Source organism: Anabrus simplex, chromosome 11 (genome assembly GCF_040414725.1).
Source record: "Anabrus simplex isolate iqAnaSimp1 chromosome 11, ASM4041472v1, whole genome shotgun sequence".
NCBI lineage: Eukaryota > Metazoa > Arthropoda > Insecta > Orthoptera > Tettigoniidae > Anabrus > Anabrus simplex.
The window spans coordinates 111142568-111154982 of record NC_090275.1 but is presented as its reverse complement, the minus strand read 5'-3'; the positions used below and the strand labels follow the sequence as shown (position 1 = coordinate 111154982).

General features: G+C 39.5%; 1 protein-coding gene across 1 annotated transcript in view; it reads right to left on the bottom strand.

Moving 5' to 3' along the window:
- The window catches only part of LOC136883194 (zinc finger protein 253), a 30202-nt gene extending 24993 nt beyond the window's left edge, over positions 1 to 5209 (bottom strand). Inside the window, exon 1 of the mRNA XM_067155386.2 lies at positions 5090 to 5209. Coding sequence (XP_067011487.2) covers positions 5090 to 5125 — 36 coding nt within the window. The 5' untranslated portion in view covers positions 5126 to 5209. The remainder of the gene's footprint in view (positions 1 to 5089) is intronic.
- Positions 5210 to 12415: the final 7206 nt, after the last annotated feature.

The window sequence follows — 12415 nt, the reverse complement described above, 5'->3', positions numbered from 1 at the left end:
CACGTCGGGAGAGTTATTCCAGCGGCCTTTCCACTCCTCCAAAGCATTGAAGTTGGTGGACATGTTCAGAGCAGCATCACAAAGGGGTGGATGTCGTGATTTCAGTCTTTTGAGACTAAGAGCTGGTATGTCATTTAGAACAGGTAGCAGAGGATTCTTGCAGATCTTGTTGTACTCTCGAACAAGAGCTCTGGATCTTCGTAAGTCAGGTGGCATTATTCCTGACAACAGTGGGAGCCAGTGAACTGGAGTTGATCTGATGGTGCCAGATATAAGACGCATGCTGGTATTCAATTGTGGGTCAATATACTTTGTATACGGACTATTAATCCACACTGGAGCACAGTAGTCAGCAGCAGAGAAAACCAGTGCTAAGGCTGAAGAGCGTGTTAAAATGGACTGACTCTTGGATAACCGTCCACTTGTTCTTTGCATCGATTTGGTTGATAATAACCTTTACTGTCCTGTATAAAAAATAGTTATTTTGTTCTTCAACATGAATTACAACACATAGGTTATGTTGTAGTTACAATTAAAAAACATGTGAAAAATCTTTGTTGCTTAATTTGCTTCATCCTGGCCCAACAACGAATCGACAGTTGCCAAGGCAGCCCCAAGCGTAACTGTTTGTTGTGCTTGTGCAGCTCGAGCAGCTGCTTCCCCCTCCTCACCACTTTCACTTCCTGCTCCCTCCCTGCCTTTTACTTTGTCAACAATCTGTTCGTCTGTCAGCTGTTCGTAGCCTTCGTCATTCTGGTCACATTCAAACCACTGACGAATATTGTCTTTGTCAACTTCCTCTCCATCTGGGACAGTTTTTACGGCTTCATTTGCTGTACTAATTCTATCGGCTTCATCAAATCCAAGAAATCCATAGTCTTCAGAAATATCTGGGATGATTCTTTTACATGACCACACAATTATCAATGGTTTTGTTTTCTCCCGAGCCGTATGAATCTCATAAATAGCATTGAGAATTGTAAATTTTCTCCAAAAAATTCCTCTTTTGAAGAAGAGAAGAACAATAATTTATTTTTTAAGTGCAGATATTATGCCCTGGTTCATAGGCTGGATTATTGCAGTGACATTGGGAGGCAAAAATTTTGCATACATGTTGGCATCTGCTAATTTTAGAACAGTTTAATTTGGGTGTGAGGGCGTATTATCTATCAAAAGAACGGCCTTTTCCGAGAGTTCATTTGATTTTAAATATATACAAACTTCAGGGACGAGGTTATTTTCAAACCACAGCTTAAAAATCTCACTGTTTATCCAAGCAGAATTTGGTTCTGTTACACAACAGGGAAATGTTTGGCCTCTGTACTTCAAATCAAATCAAATTTCTTTATTTGCAAATGAGGTGTCTACCTCGGTGGCAAATGGTACACCAAAATACATTATTGTCAGGCAGTAAATATTAAATTAACAAGTGAAGAAAATTTTCCTATAATACAATATTATACAATTTACGCTAACAAATTTTTCTATTAAACACACAGCTCATCCTTAATAAATTTATCCTGTTTACAAAATTCTACTTACAATATCTCCTGTACTATTTACAAATATAGTCAACTGATATACAGTATGTGGAATTACTTCAAATTATACTATACAACTGGTATAAGATTAAAATTTAGATTGCATTTGTTTGCTTTTTTTTTTTCAAAGAGCGAGGTTTTTGGCTATTCCAATGATGAGTAAAGGTACCAACTGATGAGCCCAGCCTAACACAAGGGGGCGAAACGCTAGCAACCAGGAATGAGTTAACTGGAAAATTTACAATGTCCAATAATGGACTATTTACACTGGTATTAATTTATGAGTGCCTGTTGCATTCTTACAGGTTGTAATCGTCTTCCTTTCTTCAGATGCTTTATAGCCTGGTGCAGAACGCTCCTGTTTGAAAGCAAGAGCATGAGTTGGTAGGCATTTCCAATACAGGCCGAACTCATCTACATTGTAAATTTGTTCTGGGACCAAACCCGCATCCAGAACATATTTTTCAAAATCCGAATTGAGCTGTTAAGCAGCTTCTGTATTTCCACTGAATAACTCGCCTTTTACACTGACATCACAGATGCCATGCTGCTGTTTAATGCGTGTAAACCATTTGGATATGCATCAAAATCACCTTCCATCCCAAGAGCTTCGAAGAAAAATTTCTTTTTAGTCATACAGATCGGTCCCAATACAGGAGTGCCTTGAGTTCGCTGCTGTGAAAACCACGCCAACATGCATTGGCCAAGCTCCTCAAATGTAGATTTTAGCATAGTTTTTCAGTGTGCCAAACCACTGTTTGCATCGGACGAACAAGCAAATGATAAAAGTTTGTCTTCGTTGAATAAAATATCCTGCACGGTAGAATCGCCAACATTATATTGGACACACACCTGTTTAATGGTAGAACCTCGTTCCATATTTTGTACAGTATCCAAATTCTGTTGAATCATCAAAACGCCACGCTTCCGTTTGACTGCCGTTGTTTGTGAACTGAACTGCATTGAACAAAAACAAGACGACTGAGAGTGGAGCGGTGTGGAGTAGAGCGGTGCTTGTCGCCGGTGACACACCAGCTAAAAATAACTCCAGATCGCGTCACCCCCACTATTATTACAACTCGGCAATATTATCCCGACCTTTTGTAATTCTGTATTACTGTAAATCCTAACACTCATGCATGGTTGATCTGATTACAGTAAATCAAGAGTTGAATGTAGTCCATTTTCTTTGTCAACAGATGAAGTAATGATGCCGATTCCAAGTTGCATCCCAAAGTGGTTTCTTTTTATGATGCTGCTTGAGAAAGTATTATAAGTACTGTTCTATCAGTACCAGCACTGGAAGGGGATTCGACAGGTCACAACATAGGAAAGCTGCTATTGTCACAGTTGGAATTAAATAAAGAGCAATTAAGAACTGCCTGGCATTCTGTTCTGACAATGCTCCTGTTATGATTGAACAGAGAAATGGAGTTCTGGTAGTTTTGTTTTGTAAGAAGCTCATCAGGATATTTTTGGTATTGGTTGCAGCTGCCATCCAATTAACTTAGCTGCTGAAAAAGCTGCTGCAACTTTACCAGTTAGAATTGATGAGATTCTTGTTGATATTTGCTATTACTTGGTTAAGGTGCTACAAGATGAATACAAATCTCTGTTTTTCTTTTCAATCAGAAACTATTTCTGTGCAGTCTGTGACCACATGGTTTAAGAAGTCCCCTTTTAAGAATGATGTGCTAAAAAAAAGCAAAGGTTGCTAAATTTGATGCCACTGAAGAAGCACAGTTTTTTTAAAATTTATTTTTGGAGAAGTTTCCTGTTATTTCGTGTAAAAGAGAAAATGAAACAAGAGATAACGCTATGAATGAACTCTAAAGCCAGTCTGCGGCTCTTCAGATAGACAACTTATCTAGTGTTATAAGTAACCAAGCTACAAATGATTCAAAATGGGCAGTTGTTGAATATCCGTGGAGTTGATGGACATTACAAATATGACAGGATTTCTACATTCATACTGTCTGTTTTTACTATATCACATAGCAATGCAGAATGTGAACAAGTTTTTAGCCTGATTAAGACGAACAGGACACAGTTCAGGTCATCGATGTCCAATCGAACTCTGGGAGATCAGAAGTTCTGAAGCATGTTATGCAAGCACATAATCTTTCTGAAGAAAGCAAAGCAAGCCACAAGTTTAGGTGTTAAACCAGAATGAAGATGCTGGTGTAAATAACTTATGTGCATATAGGCCTACTCTTAATTATGTGCAGCAACATACTCTTTACCTCAAAGTTTTAATTAGTCATGTGCATGAGCAAATTACATTGGGTAATTACATTTTATTGATTCATTTTAAAGATATTTGTGTTAGTTTAACAGAGTTGAAATATTTTTTTCCTTATAAAGTCATCAGTGCTATTAATGCTGTTGAACTCATAATTATCTGAAGTGAAGAAAACACGTGAAGGTACCGATAACGTAAACCGCAGTTTGGTGCATTAGATTCCCGCGTACTTTGAAATACGGGGATTTTACAGATAGATCATTTGGAAAGTTGGCAGGTATACCATTGGTTACTTTACCTTTTCAGATACACAGCTCCCAGGAGCAAAACAAGAGATGTTTGAAGTAACATGAATTCCGCTACCACGGTATTTTTTATTCCATAGAGATATTAAAATATAAAACTGCGAGATAGCTTGAAACCCAACTTCCGAAGGTACTGATAACATGGCAGTATTTTGATTGGCTGCTGTGTACCCTTTACATAAATACATGTTACGTTCTTCCATTGTGGATTTTCCGTTAATTTTACGGTTAGGTTTGTATTGTGAATGGGGCTTAAAGGTTGCTGTATGCCCCCACTACGTAACGAAAGAGCAGACTGCACAGGTCAGTGCATACCTCAACAAAACCACAAGCAGTCGATCAGATGAACCACTTCGTTACCATGTTAACGTAATGACTAGGCTTATCAAAACTACTCTTCTTCTTCTTCTTCTTGTATGTTGTATCAAAACTACTCAAATGCCTTCTTAAGTACTATACCATACTTAGTTTTACACTTTAAATATTGGATGCTTTTACCGGTATATCGTTGACGTACGTCTGCAGGCCTACTGGTAGGTTCGTGCTATTACGACAAAACACCAGTATTAATGATGTATGTACGGCTTCGTATAGTGGTACTGGCAAATACCGAAATAACAGTGGTATTTCACCGATATCTTCTGCAGCAGTACGGTCTTCACTCATGTAAACTCGTTTTGTGTTATGAATCCGCTCTAACAAAATCACTAATCGCACACTGAGATAAAAAGGCATGGTAGAGGTTCTACGATATTTCTACAATAAACTTGTCCACCTCGCTAGCGTAATAGTTAGCGTTATTAACTGCCGTTCCCGAAGGCCCTGGCTTGGTTCCCGGTACAGTCAGAAATGTCACATCGGCGAGATGGTTAATAAAGTAGGTACTGTACATGAAACTCCCCTCCATTAACGGTTGGGCCCGAAAAGGCTCCACCTCATGACAAAGACACGAATTTACAATCATTGTCTCATTGCTATTAAAGATCTATATTAGCTCTCACCACATCAGCAGCGTCCACTGTTGTGATGTCTGTCATATCCTTTTGCGATCTCCGCCAAAACTAGTGTTAATAATAGTTCATGGAGAGCCTAAGTCGATAAATAACAACCTGCTGTTTTCATCACGTGACACAGTTACTCAAATTACCGTATTTGTCTGTGACTGGAAAAGATGAGATAACTTCTCTTCTGCTGCTACTTCGGCCCTTAACGGAATTCCCCAGTGTTGAAATAAGGAAAAGATGTAGGTTATAGGAATTAAATCGTTAATAATTAATACAAGGTTCGTTATTTTTTATTTTTTTAAATTTTATTTTATTTTTTAGGGGAGGGGCGAGGGTTTCGTTAGCCCGTCACGTGAGACGTGTGACTGACTTGACAGTTGACTCCATTAGTTGCCCGAGTTGCCCCGTCTGAAGCCCTACTTGTAGGAAAATCTCTTTGTTTTTTTTTGTTTTTTTTTTTTGCTTTACGTCGCACCGACACATTAGGTTTTATGGCGACGATGGGATAGGAAAGGCCTAGGAATGGGAAAGAAGCGGCCGTGGCCTTAATTATGGTACAGCCTGGTGTGAAAATGGGAAACCACGGAAAACCGTCTTCGGGGCTGCCGACAATGGGGTTCGAACCCACTATCGCCCGGAGGCAAGCTCACAGCTGCGCGCCCCTAACCGCACGGCCAACTCGCCCGGTGTTTAGGAAAATCAACTCGACAACTGAGCACATGCATTTTTCTTGAAAACGCATTGTACATTTGTTGGTATTTAATAATGAATCCTTCTAACAATAAGTGGAATGCAAACCAATTATTACAGTTCGTCGACATTTATGAACAATGTGTAATTTTGTGGAACATTAGGCACCAAAATTGTCTGAACCAAGTTCGCACACCGCCGGCTGTCCAGTAGCGTGTGACTGGGGAAGAGAGAGGTGTCCATGCACGTACCGCCATGTTGAGGGCACTCCTGAACTCGCCGAGGAGATCGTAGTACAGAATATATGTACCGGTATTAACTTACATTAACACACGCATGAATACACCTGTCGTTATTATTATTTGTGTGACACGAGTAAACACGGTAAGAACGAATGTTAATTAGGTACCGGTATACAGAAAATATTTTAAAAGGGACAGAACAGGAAACAGAAGATCGTCAGTTCTCAAACCAAAAACACTGCCGTATTGATAATTTTAAATCACATGCCTGGCAGAAGTTGTATACAGGGAAGTAATCCGAGATATGAAGTGTTGTAAGTGGGACATGAAGTGTTTTAATATGATGATACAATACTTTTAAATGAGAAAAAAGGAAAATCTAGCCGTGAACGTTCAGGCAGAAATTCTAAAGCTAAAATAGTAATGCATAAATGAAAGATCAAGCCCTTTCACAGCAGTCCATTTCTCATCTTGATTATATGTCTAATAATAATGTATTATAATTCTTCATTCATTTATCCAGAATTGCTTTAGCAACATTGAAGTTAATATCTTAGTAACACTTTCTTTCTAGACGTAATTTATTTATCCATTTCCGTATAAAGGTTTCCATTGATATTTGAATTTAGTGTGAATTTTCAGGTCAAGCCACTACGAGCGCCACTTGCGACTTGTCTCCCATTTTAACAAGGCTAAATCCGGAAGTGTCGCGTATTGTCAATACTGTATTTGCTGTGCGTTACCCCACAAATGCTTTGATGATGATAAAATTACCAAGTATCGGTATTATTTCTTTCATGTTTTAGGTACTTGTGATGGTTAGAAATTAACAGAGGAGGTTGGAGCCCACAAGTATCGTGATTTCAGCGATGGGCATCTGCAGAAAGCATTGACTGCAGTCAGAAATGGCACATCTCTTCTAAAAGCATCAGAAAACTTCAGAATCTCAAAATCAACTCCCAGTCCACACGTGAATTCAAAAAATGTTGGAAAGATTGGCCGCCCATTTGTGTTTTCTGAAGAAGATGAAAGCACAATAGTTCAGTGTTTGAAATTAGCTGTGGATTGGGGTTTGCCTCTTACTAGTTTTGATCTCTGCTTGGTTGTCAGGCCATGTCTTGATCGGCATGGATTAACAGAGAAGAGATTTTCTCATAATTTACCTGTTCGTGACTGAGTTAGCTCATTTCTTTCTCGACACAAAGGCGATTTGTCACGAAGATTGGCACAAAATGTGAATAGGTCACGAGCGAAAGTTGATGCTGAGATGATAAATTATTATTTTGATGAACTGGATACCTCTTTACAAGGAATTGAACCTGATCATATGATAAATTATGATGAAGCAAACATGACGGATGATCCAGGACAGAAAAATTTTATTGTAAGGCGCAGTTGCCGTCATCTAGAAAATATCATTGATTCATCCAAGCCCAGTACATCAGTTATGTTCACGGTAGCTGGTAATGGTATTTTATTGCCTCCGTATGTGATGTACAAAGCTGAACATTTCTACAATACGTGGACTGGAGGTGGTCCTAAAGGAACGGTCGACAACAGTTCAAAGAGTGGCTGGCTTACGATGGACATCTTTGAGGAATGGTTCCGTACTATTATATTATCCTATTTTAATCAGTTTGATGAAGTGGATCCGAAAATGCTCATCGGGAATAACCTTGCCAGTCATGTTTCACCGTACGTGATTAATGAATGCACAAGGCTTAATATAAGGTTCACTTTGTTGCCCCCCACAATAGCACTGGAATATGGCAACCCCTGGACGTTGCATTTTTCAGACCGTTGAAAATTAAATGGAGGTCGTTCTAGGAGAGTGGAAACAGAAGAACAGAGGGAATCTTCCTAAAGATCAGTTTGCCCGCTTACTACATAAGTGCCTGAGTGGTATGGGAGAAGATACTTGTAAAAGGAACATAATATCAGGGTTCAAGAATACAGGCGTACATCCTTTAGACAGAAATGAAGTGTTGAAACGACTATCGACATCATCAGCATCAGCGAACCCCACTGTAACCGACACTGAAGATAGTCGGGCTCAGTCCGTGACTCTCAGCGGACATTGGAGTGCTACAGGTTGGTGAGGTAGATGTGAGTGATATTCTGATATATAAGTGAAATATAAGCAAGTTCGAGTGAAGGTGGAAGGTTTGGTTGATTATCGAGATGCAGTTAAGTGTTCTGGATATGAGGAGGTGTTAGTAATTGGAAAAGAGTAGGTTAAGTGGGGTAGGAAGCGTAATTTTGGTTGCACGTGAGTCTGGGCAAACAGTGAGGTTAAGTAAGTTGAGTTTGCACACTGACTGGCTGAACAAAGAGCCTGCCAATGACAATTTACTTGTGAGATACCAGTAAATATCTTGCCGCAAGTATTGCAACGGTGGATCTTTTCGTCAGGATGAACGACTGAGTGCTAATATTGCAAGGGTATCTTCCCTAACCAAAGTGAGCCAGCACATGCAATCTTGGTGATTGTATGTTAACACTTAGTGCAAATGCAGTGTCTATCCCCTGTGTGAACCAAGTTGTGCGGTGACTCGTGTGGTCCTGTCCAATAGGTAGAAAGGTATTCTCAAGCACAGGACTACGTGAGTAACTGACCAGTGTAGCTATACGGTAAGGCGAGAGCAGCATAACATGGTCGGCATTGAGCAATACCGTACGGCGATAGGTGCCTGGCTGGGCAGGCAGAAGAAGATGTCAAAGCATGCGGCGAATAATGGAGAACTGGGGAAGATCGGAGAGGTGATTTTGGCAGCAACGGTAATAACTGTGCTATTAATTATAGGAGGTGTGGAGATGAATCCAGGTCCTGACATGAGCTGGGAGGACTGGGAAAGAATCACGGGGATGATAGGAGAAGCGGTAAAAACAAACACCGGAGAGGTATTGGTTAATGAATTCAAAAAGGAACAAACCAAGGGTTTTGAAGATATGAAGTCCTGGTTCAAGGGGCAGTGGGGTGCCACGGAAAAAAGAAAAGAGGAGAATGAGAGAGCAACGAGTGTGCTAAAAGAGGAGGTTAAAAATAAGGAAAAGGAACTAACGTTTCTGAAGATTGAGCTCGGCCACGTCAACTAACAAAGGATGAAGAAATGTATATACATCTATGGGTTACAGGAAGAACGAAATGAAGATAAAGTGAAGCTTATATATAAAGTGGTGGACCTCCTACAAAATAAGCTAAAACTTAACATCAGTGAAGTGGATATGGACGATGACGAAAGAGTAGGAAAAGTGAAAGGTAGGAGGCCAGTGAAAGTCAACCATAATGGCGGACATAGTATTATAAAACGCAAAGAACTTACAAGGGGAAAGGATTTGGATAAACAAAGACTTAGGAAAAGAAGGGATCGATAATAACAGAATCTTACGGAAACATTTAGGAAGCACCAAACATCAGGGCTTTAAAGCATTTATTAAGGATCAAAGGCTAGTGGTAACAAATGGGGTATGGTGGCGCATGTGGAATGTAACAAAACTAAAAAAGATGGATGAAGAGCTGAAACAGGAAGAGGAACGCGCGAAACGGCACTGAGAAAGGCAGGTGCACACTCAAGAGGAGGGAGGAAATGTAATCATAGCTGAAACACCGAGGCAAGTAAACAATACAGTGGAAGATAGTGTGAGCGATCAAGTGGTGAAGAGTGAAGTAAAAGGTGCAAGTGAAGACAATAGGAAGCAGGACAAGGACTCATCCTCACCGAACAAAAGTAATGCAGAAAATAAATTGGAAAGAAGACAGGTACTAAATAAGGAAAGATCATTGAGTTTGAAGGATTTATGGGGAAAGAAAAAAGGCATAAGCACGGAGAAAGGGAAGGAGGAAGAGAGGAAGGAAGAAGGGGTAAGAGAGGGAGAAGACTTGCAAGAAAGAGTGACTAGGAGTAAGGGTGGAAGTGGAGAAGTACAGAAACAGAGAGGGGGAGGAAAAAATAACTAGAGATGACGATAGGGTTGTGGAATATTGAGGGGTTGATAGGGAAGCTAGGAAATAAAGAAATAGAGAAATTAGTCAAAGAGTTTGAGATAATAGCCTTTGTAGAGACTTGGATAGGGAAAGGGATAGAAATTGAGTGGGAAGTGTATAGAGTAATCAATGTCACGAAGAAAAAAATAGGGAGGATGGGAAGGACCCCTGGAGGAATAACAGTCTTAATAAATGAGGTAGTAGAGAGAGTGGAGAGAATACAGAATTAGGTAGAAGGGATGATGTGGTATAGAGTTAAAATGGGAAGTGAAGAGAAGGTGGCAATTTGCCTAGGTCTTTTGTACAATCATCCTAAAGATTCAGGTATGCGAATAAACATTTTTTGAAGATCTGATGGAAGAAATAAATAAAATTAAAGGTACATATATGGAAGATGGAATGATATTAATAGGAGATTGGAATGCAAGAATGAGCAATAGGGTACCGAATTATGGAAGGGAGGATACTGAAGTGAGGGGTTACAGAAGAAGCAGTAAAGACAAAGAGATAAATAGTAATGGTCTAAAGTTGCTAGAACTATGTGCTATAGAAAAATTATATATTTTAAATGGTTGGATGGAGGGAGACAGTACAGGAGAATTGACGTTCATCACATCGAAGGGAGGGAGTGTGGTAGATATAGGTGTAAGCTCGGAAACAGCTTTAAGGAAAATAATTTTTGAGGTGGTAGAATGTGGGTCAACAGATCACATGCCCATTAGGATAAAATTAAGAGAGGAAAATGGCGAAGAAAAGAGAGGGTTAGGAAATAGGATGAAGCATAAAGAGAGATGGAAGTATATTTGGAATGAAGACTACGATCGAGAAATTGAGAATGGAGCTAAGTATGAGAGGTGATAATATAAGAGTAGAAGCTGGAAAGGTGCTGGAAGAAGAGAACATAGGTAAAGCGTTAAAAATAATAGAACGCCCGGTATGGCAGGTGGGAAAGAAAGTGAAGATAAGAGAGGATGGAGACAAAAGCAGGGCCACGGGATGGTTTGATGAAGACTGTAAAAGGGAACGTAAGATAGTTATGACAGCACTAACAGAATTTAAGAAAGGAGGGAAACAAGAGAAAAGAGAGGAATAGTGTAAATTAAGAAGAGAATATAAGAATTTACTGAAAGAGAAAAAGAAATGCTGGAAGGAGATGGAAGCGGAAAGTGTGAATAGATTTTGCAAAGAGAAAAGATTTGAGAGAATATGGGAAACCATAAACAATGTATATGGGGAAGGGAACAAACATAGAGGAAAAGGAGTGAGTAGGATACTTTACAGGTCTTTTGAGTGGGAGAGGAGACTGGCAGGAGGAGAGAAGTATGACATCTATCCGAAGGGATTTACAAGTAGGAGTACAGTTACTAGATGGAGAAATAACAGTTCAAGAAGTAGTTAGTGTGTTAAGTAAAATAAAAACGAAAACAGCGGGGGGGGCGAATGGTATTAACAACAGAGTTTGGAAGAAAGTAGGAGCAAATGAATTGATGCTAAAGGTGATGGTAACATTTTTTAACAAGATATGGGAATCGGCGAAATTTCCTAGAGAATGGATAAAAGGAGTGTTATGTCCGATATATAAGAATAAAGGGAGTCGAAGTGATCCTTATAACTACAGAGGAATTACACTCCTGGACTCGCTATCGAAGGTGTATACAGGAATTTTAGCCAATAGGATTATAAATTGGGCAGAGAAGTAAGGAAGGATTTCGGAGTTTCAAAATGGGTTCAGAAAAGAGAGAAATACGGTGGATAATATATGGATTTTGGATACCCTAATTACGAAATATGTCAAGATTGCACGGATGAGATTATATGTAGCAGCAATAGATTTGGAGAAAGCCTTCGATGCAGTGAATAGGGAGGCGTTGTTTACTAGGTTAAGGGATATTGGGTTATCAAAGAAAATGAGGATGGCTATAGAAGGGATACATGAGGAGGTAATGGTAATGATTAAATTACAAGGGGGTGGGTTGAGTAAGTGCTTAGAATCCAAGAGGGGTGTAAGGCAAGGTTGTAAACTCTCACCGATTTTATTCTTATTGTTTATAAACAATATATTAGATAGACATGGAGGGGAGCGCTGGCAATGACCTTGGATAAGGAAACGGGAAATACCGGGTCTGCTTTTTGCGGATGATTTATTGATTTTGTCGCTGACAGCAAGGGGGTTGAGAAAAGGGCTAGAAGAGGTGGTGGAATATACTAGAAGATGGGCACTTAGAATAAATGTGCAGATGACACTGATAATGGTATGCAGGAAAAGGAAAGACAAGAAAGAAAAGAAATTTTGGGTAGTGGAACAGGAAGAAATCAGAACAAAAAATAAAATTGAGTATTTAGGAGTGATAATTAGCAGCAATGGAACATGGAAGGAACAGACCAAAAGAGCTTTATTAATGGGAG